The sequence below is a fragment of the Nyctibius grandis genome, chromosome 6 (assembly GCF_013368605.1).
Source record: "Nyctibius grandis isolate bNycGra1 chromosome 6, bNycGra1.pri, whole genome shotgun sequence".
Lineage (NCBI taxonomy): Eukaryota > Metazoa > Chordata > Aves > Nyctibiiformes > Nyctibiidae > Nyctibius > Nyctibius grandis.
Window position 1 is genome coordinate 20,890,509 of NC_090663.1, and position 14,363 is coordinate 20,904,871.

At 40.5% G+C, this 14,363-nt stretch overlaps 1 protein-coding gene across 4 annotated transcripts in view; it reads right to left on the reverse strand.

Moving 5' to 3' along the window:
• Positions 1-14,363, reverse strand: part of CCDC149 (coiled-coil domain containing 149) — a 65,165-nt gene that overhangs the window by 17,883 nt on the left and 32,919 nt on the right. For all 4 annotated transcript variants that reach the window (XM_068404017.1, XM_068404016.1, XM_068404015.1 and 1 more), the window contains 5 exons: positions 12,976-13,148; positions 10,421-10,493; positions 8,933-9,017; positions 7,489-7,633; positions 386-462 (listed from right to left, as the gene is read on the reverse strand). In XM_068404017.1, coding sequence (XP_068260118.1) covers positions 386-462; positions 7,489-7,633; positions 8,933-9,017; positions 10,421-10,493; positions 12,976-13,148 — 553 coding nt within the window. The remainder of the gene's footprint in view (positions 1-385; positions 463-7,488; positions 7,634-8,932; positions 9,018-10,420; positions 10,494-12,975; positions 13,149-14,363) is intronic.

Genomic DNA, 14,363 nt, shown 5'->3' on the forward strand with positions numbered 1-14,363 from the left:
CAGTGATAAAATCCATGGAAATTACAAGAAGTACAAAACTAATAAATAAAAACATAATGGCCAATATCCTGTGTATCATTTTATACAACTGTTTAAATAAAATAGTTCCATTTTTTTTTGCCTGCAGACTATGGAGACAATTTGATCATTTCTAATATTTAAAACTTTTTTTTTTCAGTATACCTATTTGACTTGGAGTTTAAAGATTCTAGTGATTTTTGGTTTCAACTTAACATTTATTAGAGGTTTCTAATTTTGTAAATGTGCTGAACAGCACATTTGCAAAATAACTGTCATTAAAAAAATTATAGACAAGCTTTTCTTAAATGCATACATACCCTCGAAAACTAAATAATTGAAGCTGTTCTCTTGAATTTTTACTAACCTGGAAGACTCCACAAGCCAGCAATTTCCAAAGTTCTTAATTTCTTTTCTAGTTCTGCCACTCGATTACCTAGAATTCTTCGGAAAAAGAAAACAAAAACAAAAGACAGGGACAGTCAGCTGAGATGAGATTCCTTGTTATGCTAAGGTAACCAAAGCCCAATTGCTTACATGACTACAGTTGAATTTTTAACTTGTTACTTAACTAGCGCAGTGTCCTGGTTTGGCCCAAACCAGGCCGATTTTCCTTTCAGTGATTTTTACTTTCAGCTAAGTCTCCTCTAAGTAACTGCACTTTCTGAAACTAACTACATGTTTTGCAGACAGTGTCTGCTTCCAGGACTGATAACGCTCGAAGTTTGTAGTTATCTCTGAGGCACCGGTAGGGATGTTGTGCAGTAAGGCTCTTGCTGTACTTAGTCTTAGAGAAACCAAGGTCACTGCTGAATTCCTCACTGCTTATGAGTGAAGAGCCGAAGGGGGGTCGCAGCTGCAGGGGGGAGCAGACAGCGCAGGTGACCCAAAATTGACCAACGAGGGTATTCCATCCCATACATGTCATTCTCGGTATAAAGGGGGGGGATCACGAGGGTCTTGCTCTTTTCTGCTATGGCCGGTGTCCAAGGAGGACTCCGTCTGTTTTCCTGCTGCCCCCGATCCCGATCTGTGCATCCCTGGATCCAGCTCTCGACCGTCGCTAGGCCCAGCCTGGGCCTTCCCGGAGCCTGCCCTGCAGTGCCGGTGGTGACGTTGCCGACATCGGGGGAGCTCAATCTTGGTTTTGTATATATATTTGTATATATTTGATTATTCCAATATTATTATTATACTCTTTTTCATTATTATAGGTTTATTAAAACTGTTTTAACTTTCCAACCCCTAAGTCTCTCTCCCTTTTCCCTTTCCCTTTCCCTTCGGGTGGGGGGGGAGGGTTAACAGAGAGCTTCTGCTGCAGGTTTAATAGCCAGCCCAGCTTTAAACCGTGACACGCAGTAAACCTGTATACAGTCATCTCTTTTCACTAATAGCAATGGACAACCTCCCCCAGTGTTAAAAGAAAATGCAATACAGTTGTCTAATCTATCCCATGGTTTAAAAAAAAAAAAAAAAGGTCTAGGATGTGCTGGACATTCAACCTTTGCCCTTCTGCAAAGACGAAGAATAGCAACTCACAATATTTCTATTTCCTTGCCTGCAAATATCTCTTCCCAGTTACTTTTACTTTCTCTACAGCTAAAACTAGAAGGTAAAAGCGACGCAGACAAAATATGGAAAGCTCAAGACAACATCTAGATTGATTTTGAAGTTCTAAGACACAATTTTGGCCTAGTCCTTTATTCACAGAGGTTTCTCTATCACTAAGATTGCTTAAAATGTTGAGGAATATCTTTTCCACTACATCTTTTCTTTTAGTGCTGAACTCTGTTTTCTACTTTACTAAAATGCTTCAAGCTCTTTAGTGCCTTTATTACCCACTCTTAGTTTTCACTGTGTTTCTTGGGTCGTCTCTTCCTTTGTATCTGATTCCTACACAAATACTACTTGCAGTTAGCTCTCCTGCAGGATTTAACTTTTAGTCTCAATTCTCTCCCCAGATCAAATGAGAGATTTCTATCTTGTAAAGAAAGCTGTTTTTTCCAATGATTTTTTGAAAGTGTTTCTCTCACAGGCACAGCAAGTCTCCTAGAGTCAGAAGTCTTTAAATAAATCCCAAACAATACTCAATAGAGTGAGAAACCTAGACAAGGCAGCAATTCTAAATGTGACAGCAGAGATAATGGACAGCAAGTTTTACTCATCAAATTACAGCAACAGGATAAGTCAGTTAAATTTGAACTGAATGCTGAGAAGCAGCATATCGCAACACAGCAAAGCAATAGTATCTTCCCATGCTCACCAGAGCTGTGTAATACTGCACTGCGTGCTCTCCAGCGAGGGTTTTATGCTGCAGACATTTGAGCATACTGGGAATGTCATTAGTGACAAGATGGCAGAATCTGGGAAGGACGTGAGGAATAGCAGAACAAGCAAATATCAAAGGGCCTAGAAAAATTGATTAACAAGGACTAAGTATTTTTGAAATCTCTACTGTGAGGGCTCTGCAGTGACACAATAAAAGCCTGTAAGTATTTTAAAGGTAACAAAAATATCAAGATGAGAGAGAGAATGTAAAAGAGAAAGAAAAAGCTTATAATAAATATCAAAGAAAGCACTGAGAGGTACAAGGGTGTATATCAACTAACAAGCAAACAGTCCATCATGTTTACAAGCAGAGGAGAGAAGACATTTGGGAGCATTTATGTTTATTTCCCTATTGAAACTCAGTAATCAAATAGTTTACCAAGGTTATGATGGATCTCTTACTGTCTTCTCCAATTACAATCAAAATTGTTCAAGTCTAGATTTCACTTTCAGAATGCTTCCATCTGGAATGAGAGACTCAGCGTTAATAACTCTATTTTCATATCCCAGTGCACGGCCTCACATCCAGCAACTGTGCTCTGCAGTACAAAACAACAGGTGACGGAGAAAGGCACAGAGCAACTTTGAAGAAACTCTACCTTGCACACAGGGAGCCCGCTCACATCTCCCTGTCTACGGCCTCACCAAGGGTCAGCTGAAGGATGTGGAGTTCCCCTGGCTTAGAGGGGCAGGGAAGAGAGAGAGATGATGCAAGGCTTCTTCCACGTCATGTTAGCTCAGCCAGGGAGCTGACAAAACAACGTTGATGTGGCTAATGATTGTCACCACAAACGGGTCACAAGTTTAGCACTTCTGCCAGGAAAAGAAAAAATCCTTATTATTTTTGTAAGCAGTTCACCAGGGGTTCCAGGGCAGAGAAGGGGGGAAGGATACTGCCCTCCCTGTCAGCTAGCCATATCACAGAAGGAAACTCAACCCTCTGCATCAAGATCCGTTATTGCTACTGCGCTTGTTACTCAGACAACAATAGCAAAGTCACTCTTCTCTTGCTTCTCTTAAATTTCGTAATTCCCTTATCAGCTGTACCACACTATTTCTAAAGGTTTTGGAGCAAATATATCCTGATAAATCCTACTGGATCCTCAGAAGAGGCACTGAGCTATTTTTTAACCTTTGTTGCAGGTTCTCATGTAGAAGGATCATTCTGCAGCTCTGAACAATGGTTGGCAAAAAGAGGGGACAATACATAACCCTGCTCCTTTCATTCAGGAAGAACAAAATACGTTCAGTGATGAATATGATTTTAGTTTGCTCCAAACCACACTATCTGAAGGCAGGTATGGGAGAAATGAACCCTACGTAAAGCTGTGAGTTCTTATAGAAATATATTTTTTGAAAAATAAATGTGTAAGCAATCCTGAACACAGAGTGGTTTATCCCATTCCTTTCCCCTGTGACCTCCAGGTAATTTGCCACCTCCGTATAAGCTGTGGGAAGACTGAGCTGTGGTGGCCTGGAACAGCAGGTATTCTTAAAGGGGCTGCATGGGTTCATAGCATCAAATTCCCTAATCTATTTTTTTATCTCTAGCCATAGTGGACCAGATCCTTCGACTAAAAGAGAAGGATCATATCATGGACAAAGGTGCCAATAGCTGTTTCTGTTGTCCTCTGGTCATGTGTCTAATGTAACAAGGGAGTTAGTCTAAACCTCCCTCCAGGATAAGACTTTACAGAAACGTGGTGTTCACTTAACAGCAGCAATGCTCCCACCTGAATTTAGAAGCTCCCTTCTAGCTCTCCCATGCTTCCCAACATACATGGCCATAATCTGAAGGGAGCTGTGCTGATTTCAGCACCTGAGCTCCTTTCACCTCACTTTCAATTTAGATCTTGCTACAGAAGGCATATACACTCATACAGATACAATCACCCAAATGTCTGTAGATAGGATCTGTCACGGTCACATATCTAATTCTATACATCAAATGGAAACATTTACCTAGTTACAGACTGACACAATCCTTTCTGTACTTTTAGTCATGACTGAGCTTGCCCAAGTTAGAAAGTTAAAATTAGAGCAACACGTCGAAGCAGCAGAGCAGCTTCTACACTGATCTGGCTTGCACGGGTGCTGGCAATTTCAGGAACGAACAGTTAATTGCTGGTAGAAGAAAAAAAGATTTTTATCCACCTGCTAGGCAGGGTTAGGACTGTTTATTTTTGCATTTATGTAACTATTTAATTAGCCACACATTACTGCATACAGAATTAATTTACAACTGCCTTTTCAAATTAAGCTAATGTGCTTGCGAGGAAAAACATAGGACGTTACTCAAACTTAGCCGTAATAGCTACCAATCACCTGGGGAAAATGACCTGTTTTCTTCCCAAACAACTACTTTTTTTTCTTAAAAGTGGGGCTAAAAAAATTAAAGGCTGGATTTAGCCTACTCATTCCTAGGCACATACTCCCACAGCTTCTTTTATCATGCCACATATTCAGAAAAGTGTCACTAATAACAGTGTGCCTGTTCCAAGAGCAAGTGGCAACGGATGTTTTTAACAACAGCATAACAGCAGAAAGCCAACTTCAACATCACATCCAAATTCTAATCTACGTAAAAAACCCACTGTCTTGTTTTTGCTTCAGTTACTCAGAAAGCAAATCTACCATTCTGCTATTGTAAGTTTATGGAGCCATATCTCAATCTGCAAACAACACAAGAGGTTTTGACTTTAGAGTAGGTTAACTGTTTGGAGGAAAATAAGTTCATACGGTCTGAAAAGTCTAATTTCTGATAACAGAATCACTAAGAGGTCAATCATCTATCAACTATCAAAAGCAGAACTTCTTCCCTGAATGAAACACCCCAAAATCTCACGTTCTTTACCCAACAGAATCTCACCTTCTTCACACAAAAATCTGAAAGAGTAATGGTGTCCTCCAAACATGCTCTTTGCACAGGGAAAGCCAGGCAAACAGGACAGAGTGGTGAAGGAGAAGACTTCAACCTTCTGATTTATGTAAAACCTTTTGTCATTACAATTCTCTCTAGCCCCACATCCTTCTCAACTTCCTACTTTGAATGGAGAAATGTCTTCAACAAAAGAATGCATCTCCTACTAGTACTAGTTTATGGACCTGTCTGTTTTACTTCTGCACTGACCTCACTCTCACCTCTAACCTTGTCCAACAAGTGGGCAGTTTCTTCCCCATTTTCAGAAGTCAGCAGTCTTTACTTGTAACTTTTTACATGGGAAATAAGTGCCCCTAACGACCAGCTAATGCACCTCAAATAAAGGATGTTTTTTGCTGATGTCCTACCTGCATTTCCCTTTTTCACTTCAACCCTTTTGTGTCTTAGGTGTTTCTACTTGAAGTAGTTCCCATTCCTCCTAGCTCCTTAAAAGCTTCTTTAATCCAGCTAAAGCCAAAGGTGACAAAAGGATGAGGATACCAGATGGGAGTGTTGCTGAGGCTCTTCACTCAACTTGTCCAGGATTTGTCTTTCTTTTTTTTCCTCTGAAGCACCCTGAACTGAACACAACACTACAGCTCTGAGCACGCTCCTGACCTGGGAGAGATGTGGACTGTCTATGTGGGCATACAATATTAGTTTGTGCACACATCCAATCTCTACTCCCATGGCTATATATGACCGGTTGGGCATACAGATAAAAGAATTGTAACTCCTTGTGAAGGCTTATCTCAAGAAAACCTATACTCAACAGTTGAAAGCAGAGACCGTGGTACCAGAAAGTAAAGCCATCATCACAATGATACATTTGAGAGATGCAAGAGACTGCATATGATCAAAGAGAGATACAAAATTAGGAAAGCAGTTTGCTATGGTTATAGGCAGGTGTACACAAACTAGAATATCAGGTAATGATGCAGTACCAGGATTTAAAAGGCAAAGATTGGTTATACCTGGAATAACAAAAGTTAGTTATTCTCTGGATCTTTGCCTTCTGATGTTACATTAGCAACAAGAAGGGAGTAAGTAGGTATTAGCTCTTCATTAGCACTGCTCAGCACAGGAGCTCCTCTTGTGTTACATGACACACAGACACCAATTGACTGAGCTGCCACCAGTTAGATCTGGGCTACATTTTCACCGCTTTAGTCTCTCTTTAGCTGATTAGGCATTTGCTTTCTCAAGAGTATTAAGAGTGGCTATAAACTCCTCTTCCACTTCTGTTGCCACATCACTAAGAATTATGCAATGGAGTCTGCCTAGTATCAGAGTTATCAATTTTCAAAATGAATCTTCTATTCTAGTGCAATACAGTTCACTTCAGTACTACTCCTTCCTTTCATGAAAGATGTCTGCCTGTTTCTGGCATCTGGTCCTGATCTGCTTTTGAGAAGCCTGAATAACCTCTGATTACCAGTAGTGACTCAGTGTTAAAAAAAAAAAAGGAAAAAAAAAACTAAGTACAGAATCAAGGAACATCTCCTAGTTCTGATTTCCATTCACTGTATAAGGACAATAATATCAGAATGTCAGAAAATGTATCAAAAATGATTATATTCTGCCATGATAGGAGCTGTGCGAGACACAGAATTCTACTGATGAGTAGAACAGCTAAGAGTAAACAAATTCTCCTTGAAAGTTCAGTTCAGATTTTTTTAAAAAATCATATAGTAGCAATCCAACTGTGTTTATCTCCTACAACTTCTGACAATGTAACTATAGGAGCAACAGCTATCATTTGTATGACACATAGACTGCTAGCCTGTGACAAGTGTTACACTAAATCTTTTCAGATCCTTTCCTAGGTGCAACATTTACTATTCCCACAGTGTTCATTAGCAAATTCCTGCATTAACAGCCAATTATCACATATATTCTCCAGTTCAAGAGTGTCCTTCTCCCCAGCAGCTTTTCTTTAGCCCTCCCTACAGACTGCCCCTGTGGTATTATGGTTTGTCTTAAACCTGAGGAGCAAACCAACCCTTGCCTAGCAGACGCAAACAGGTCTCTGTCAACCCCAGAGTTTGAAAATGTGATTTTTCTCTAAACACATACCTGATCTAAAAAACTAAAGAACCCACCATTTAACAATGACAATTAATTTTCTGTGAAAATGGACCTTCCTTCCCATTTCCCTGAAACTCTCCCAAAACTTCCACAGCTTGGTAAGTTTTATTTTACTCAGAATTCATGCTACCTACTTGTTGGTTTGCCTTTGGTGTTGTATTACCATGTTTTTTTCATGGATAGTTTCCAGCAACGCAGTGGCCAGTGATTTGAGATCTGAAATGGACTGTGGTGTGGCTGGTAGGCTACATCCATGATCCTCCGACAACAACTCTTGGACTATAATGTTAAAAACGCAAATCAGTTTTGGCTTCTCATGCACAGAGATGTGACACAAACATTTACTTAGCAATAAAGAACCATTCTCATTACTTAAATACATACATATTTTTTTCCTTCAATTAAAAAACAAAGCCAAAAGACCAGAAATATAATCTCTAGCTGGCATAAAGATGGTGGCTTTCTAAGATGATCGTTATCCCACAGCAATTGCCAGAGCAAGTATAGGCAGACACATCTTCTGTTAATTTACTTCTGCTTTTGGAAAATTATTTTTGTTCAGAAGGAAACAAACCTTCCACAGGCCTGCAGATTGGTAAAAATCAGTCATTTCTCTCCCACTTACATTAAAACATAAGCCCACAAGGAAGCTTTTACATTACTTTTTAGAATTATTATATCCTTCAGGTTATTTAAGACTGATGTGAAAATACCGTCCCCCATGAACTCTTCCTCTGCAGCATAGAGCCTGTACCTCTCAACCGCATCAGGAAGGTCACTAGTATCATTAACTTCTCTAACTAGAATCTGGCTCTGCCTCTCTACATATATATATATATATATATATATATATATATATACACACATATATATATGTATGCAAGTACATGGAGAAGAGGACAGAAGAGAAGTGAAAAACAGAAAAGCAACTTTCAGCCTACCATGACAAATACTACTGATCTCATGTGTGTGTATGAATACACCAACACCTAAACAGCAGGGTGCCAGATATGCTGTTTGGCTCAAAGAATTTTCTATCCTCCTTTCTTTCCTAATCTTGGTATTTTCTTTGAAGAGGGAAAAAGACATTACTCCATTTTGCAATCCCATGAAGGAACATGGGACAAAAGGGTTTATTGCAAAATATCTGAATGTAAAATATTCCAAGAACAGGAGCAGAAAACGTGACTTAGAGCCCCTCCTCTACTACCCAGTCTATTTTTCATTGAAATATGAATTGTGATTGCAATTGTTAGCAGAGCAGAGAGATGAATAAAGAAGTGATTTGTCAGGGTCAAAGTTGCAGAGAGGTTTAGAGATTAAAAAAAATAAATTTGATAAAACTGACGTGGGAGAGAATGAATGGCAAAAGAGTAACAAAAGGAGAAGCAGTACTCAAGAGGCAAATTTTGTATTGTCAAGTCAACTGAGAAAAGGACAAAAATTAGCACATAATAACAAACAGCAAAGAGAAGAAAGATTTTGATTTGGCGGGTGAGGAAAGGGTTACTGGAATTAAGAGGTAAGATGGAAGGAATTCAATGAGATATGCAACACCATGCTGCATTTATGTATTACCTTGCTTTGCAGACAGGACTCCAGTCAGAGCACTGCTACTGGATCTACTATGAGTCTTTGAATTTTTTCGTCTTTCTAGTGCATTCTAAGGAAACAACAAATATCTTATTTAGAAAAACAGTAGCCAACAAATCCTTGCATTACGAGTAAAGAATCTGAAACTTTGGATTTTGGTCTCAGAACAACGCTGCAGGGCCTGGAGCTTACACCCACAGTAATCTATGGGAGTGTGACTCTCCCGGAGTATTACTCTCCAGCCAAAACAGTCTTTGCAATGTTACAAAGACTCATTCTGTCTCATTGCAATCACTTTCTTCTAGTCTCTCCGACCCACTCCCCCCAATGCATTTTTAAGACTTGCTTATTTTTTAATAATCTGCTGAGTGCCAGTGAAGATACTGCAGTATCCCATAGAGAGTACCAGTTAGGAACAAAATCAGACTTTCCCCAGCATTTCTTTGGATAGGCTTCAAAGGGAAACCTCAAACTCCTCTATGAAGAGTTTCTAGAAGCCCTTTTTATTAGTGAATACTGACTTTCATGAATTAGCAGCAGAATGATCCTTCTACACGAGTCCAGCTCTTCCAAAACAATTACAGTGCTGTGAAATCCACCAGACCACCAAGATGCTCAGTTCTCAGCAATACACTAAGTCACGCTCCAAGAGACCCAAGTCGTAAATGTGAACACACACTGAAATGAACTTGGTACTTTGAGGAGCTTTGGTCATGCACAAAAAGTAATTAGCACTGAGACTGATTCACAGTGCCCTAAATGGTTAAGAAGTCCTACTGACAGTTTCAGGGCAACAGTTGGGACTCGATGATGCCAGAGGTCTCTTCCAACCTGGTTGATTCTGTGATTCCTAAAACAACCCTTCTCACGCCCTGACAAGCAGCTCTCCCCTCCCACACCCCAAAATCACTTGCAGAAGAAAATAAGAGTGCTTGACTTCAGGGAAGAGCAAGAATATTTTGACCTGAGGATTCAGTCCTGAAGGTTTCATGCAAAACAGCATATATCTTAACACAGGAACAGAAGAACGATGAAGACTTAGCAGTCATTAAGACACATGAAGAAATAGTGCAGCTGTTAGGGAACAGGGAGACAAGACCTGCTTGTGACGGCAACACAGTTGCAGTCATTCACCGCACACTGCCTGACCTGCTACTTTTCACCTACCAGCAGGGTGGAAGGCTGATCACCTTCCCCAGCAGAAGTGTTCCCCCACAGAAGTTAAACATAAGTTATTTAATTCATTTTTCAAAATACTCTTAATGGGTATCCCTTTGTACGACATCTGCTAAGAAGCCTACAAGGAAGACTGAGCATGTAATATGTATACACACTAATACTGTCAGAATGTTAATGGTGTTTTTTTCTTTGAAGACACAATTTTATTCTTTAAATGCATGTGAACATGAGAATGAACAATAACGTCCCTGAACAACGAAGCACAGTTTAGATGATACACTAAGAGGATCTTACCTTATATTTAGTAATACTAGTCTTAAGAAGGTTGACTTCCTCTTGAAGTTGTTTTAATCTCTCTTGAAGATACCTAAAAAAGAAATGTAATCCTTTACTTCATGTTACCTTCAAGTACTGCCTCAAGCACTCCTCTTTACTATTTGGCATGTCCTCTCTTTGAACTACTGAGAGTTCTTTTCCCTCTGCAGTTTGTAAGGGATAAAATAACAAAATCTTACTGTTCTTGACCCATAAAACTTTAAGTAGGGGAACAAATTGCACCAGAAAAGGAGGCTGCCCTTCCGTTAGATTTGTCAAGCATGCTGCACAAACATTTTATATCAGTCCTCAGGTTTTTGGGGAGGGAGGCTAAAAGGATATATTTGTGTCTAGGGGAAATTATCAGGAAGCATTTACTCGTGCCCTCTATATTTGAAGGTTTGTGAGATGGACACATGAAGATTTGTATATACGTCAACACAAGACAACTATGCAGAACTTTTGCATTGCAATATCCATCACTTACATGGCACTTCTCATTAGCAATTGCAAAGTAGAAAATATAACAGTATAGTTGAAAAATCCTATACAGTTAACTGAAACAGTACAGTTCTTCCTAATAGAGTTTATGCACTTGGATTAGACGGCTATTTCCACATAGGAAAATATCCTTTTCCTGTATAAAGGGTTTATAAAATATCCTCTTTCATGTAGTGCAACTGCAGCTGTATTAGGGTTTGTGACATTTTAGCTATTTTAGAGAAAAAAAAATCATATTACTGTCAGGGGAGCAGGGGGCTTAAATTGGTACAGAACTCTGTAGGCCACATGAAACAGAAAAAAACTTGGAGTTGCTGGGAGGAAGTAATGCCTTTGGTATTACACTCTCCTACCTGAAGCATAAGTGTCTGTAAATGGAAAGTGTCTTACCAGATCTATTTCACTTTAAGGTAATTGTTGACATTAAGGGAGGTACCTGCTACGGCTCTGTCAGTGACTCCTCTCTGTTGTCCTTAGCAGAGACCATAAAACACATTCATTTCCCAAGGAAGTGGCAAGAATATCTGCATGGGTGATTTCACCAGCAACTTTTGTTGGCAAACCACTCCATGTTGACAACATCTCCCTGTGGTGAGAATTATGCCCGAAACTGTTAACTCAGGGTACTCAAAGTTCCTGTTTCCAATCCCAGATTAGCCCATTAGAGCTCACTGGTTTTTAATATTCTTGCTTTTGGTGCCATACAGTGATGGGAATAAAAAGGTCTGCACTTCTTTTCCTTGTTTAGCTCTGTTTGGGAATATCACTGACATCCCTGTAGTCAAATAAAACATTGGTAATTTCCTACAGCCTAACTTTTTCAATATTATTTGATGGTTAACTACAGTACAAACAAAACAAATTACCAAAATCTCTTAACTTTTATTCTTGGATATATTTTCTTTAACGTTTTGTGGTGATTGACTTCCTGATCACAGGATCACAGAATCACAGAATCACAGAATCAACCAGGTTGGAAGAGACCTCAGGGATCATCGAGTCCAATCGTTGCCCTGACACACCCTGTCAACTAGACCATGGCACTAAGTGCCATGTCCAGTCTTTTCTTAAACACATCCAGAGATGGTGACTCCACCACTTCCCTGGGCAGCCCGTTCCAATGTCTAATAACCCTTTCTGAAAAGAAATTCTTCCTAATGTCCAACCTGAACCTCCCCTGGTAAAGCTTGAGGCTATGTCCTCTTGTCCTATCACTAGTTGCCCAGGAGAAGAGGCCAACTCCCACTTCACTACAACCTCCCTTCAGGTAGTTGTAGACTGCAATAAGGTCACCCCTGAGCCTCCTCTTCTCCAGGCTAAACAACCCCAGCTCCCTCAGCCATTCCTCGTAGGTCAGACCCTCCAGACCTTTCACCAGCTTGGTCGCCCTCCTCTGGACTCGCTCCAACACCTCAACATCTTTCTTGAAGTGCGGGGCCCAGAACTGGACACAGTACTCAAGATGCGGCCTCACCAGTGCCAAGTACAGAGGGACGATCACTTCCCTAGACTGGCTGGCTACACTATTCCTAATAGAGGCCAGGATGCCATTGGCCTTCTTGGCCACCTGGGCACACTGCTGGCTCGTGTTTAGCCGGCTGTCGATCAGCACCCCCAGGTCTCTTTCCACCGGGCCGCTTTCTAACCACTCTTCCCCCAGCCTGTAGCGCTGCATGGGGTTGTTGTGGCCGAAGTGTAAGACCCAGCACTTGTTCTTGTTGAACCTCATGCCATTGGTCTCGGCCCATCTGTCTAACCTGTCCAGATCCCTCTGTAGGGCCTTCCTGCCCTCCAGCAGATCGACACTCCCACCCAGCTTGGTGTCATCTGCAAATTTGCTGAGGGTGCACTCAATCCCTACGTCTAGATCATCTATAAAGATATTGAACAGCATCGGCCCCAGAACTGAGCCCTGGGGAACACCGCTAGTGACCGGCTGCCAGTTGGACTTTGCCCCTTTCACCACCACGATGCTCCTGTTAAAGCAATACGCTGCTTGTTCTAGGAAACAGTAAGGTTTGCAATGCACTCACCTGTTCTCCATACATAGAGCATCTACGTCGATGATACGGTTTTCACGTCCTCCTAAGATATGATTAAGTTCTTGGTTTAGTCTGTCAGACTTATCTTGGTAAAAAGAGCGTTCCTCTTTCACATCCTGTAACTCATCCAGTGCAGCCTGAAGATCATATCTCAGAGTCTCAATCTGAGAAGAAGGGAGAGCTGTATGACTATTTTGAAGTTGAAACAAAAGATTACACAGTGCACAGTGCCCAAACTGAAAACAGTAACAAGCACTGTATGTCTGAACAGGATTGATTTTGGACAGTCAAAAGTCTTTCCAAAGCTCATAACCCCCAGTACTTTTCCTCTACTTTGTTATTATTTCATTAATTTGAAGTTAAGTAACTTTAGCAGCTAGACTTGTTTTACAAATTTTCTAGAAAAGAACTCAAAACGTAACAGCAAAAGAAACCTTAATCCGTACTATAATTCTGCTACAAACATATTAAGATGGGTTTAGCATATAATCTCTAGGACTCCAGGAATTAACTCAACTGAATAAGAATTCGGCAAATTTGGAGGATGAAGAAAAAGTTTGTAAGGGGGAATTTATAGTAATTACAGGACTTTCAGCAATGAAGTTCCACAGAATAGGAAGAAGAACTGAGAAAAGTACAAAATAAACCAGCAGGGATTTGACAGGGTGAGCTTTGCTATTAAGCAAAAGGGTGAAGGAGTTCAGTATGAAAGATACTCAAGGACAAAGAGCTTCAAACTTCCAAGGAAAGGAAACAGAGAGTGTGAGAAAAGTCTGCAATGAGTTGAGAAGTCTCCACTGGCACTGCAAAAAACACTGATAAGCCAGGAAGGACAACAGAAGACCATGTGAAAAGAGGCCAGGTGATGAACAGAGACAGCATGAGCTTGGGAACAGAGATACCAGAGAGAATCACACTGGAAGAAGACCAAGTGCAGTCAACAGTCCTTCTGGTAAGCTAAAGTAGTGCTGCACTTGAGTGAAGACTGCAAAACAAGAAATATGCACCTCCTACTAGATCACAGAATGGCTCATTCAGGGTGGAACTGACATCAGTAGGAATGAGTGTGGGAACAACAGAGAACACAAACCCCCAAATTGCCCAGAAAGCTATGTATTCGTATTAGGGAAAGAATCTGATTAATTGGATGCTGCATGGTACGTAGTATTAATACAGACTTGAGGTAGGGAAAAGAGGTCTGATGCAAGGATTTTTCAAAAGAGGGGAAGAAATAGCTAAGAGGCAGGAGGAAGAGGAGACTAACAACACTTCTGCAGAAAATTTGATTCAGAGAATATCTTTAGGAGATACAGCAGCCACCACATATTGTGTTGAATACTTGTAACGGCTTTCACTAAGGAGTCTCCTTCATTGACATT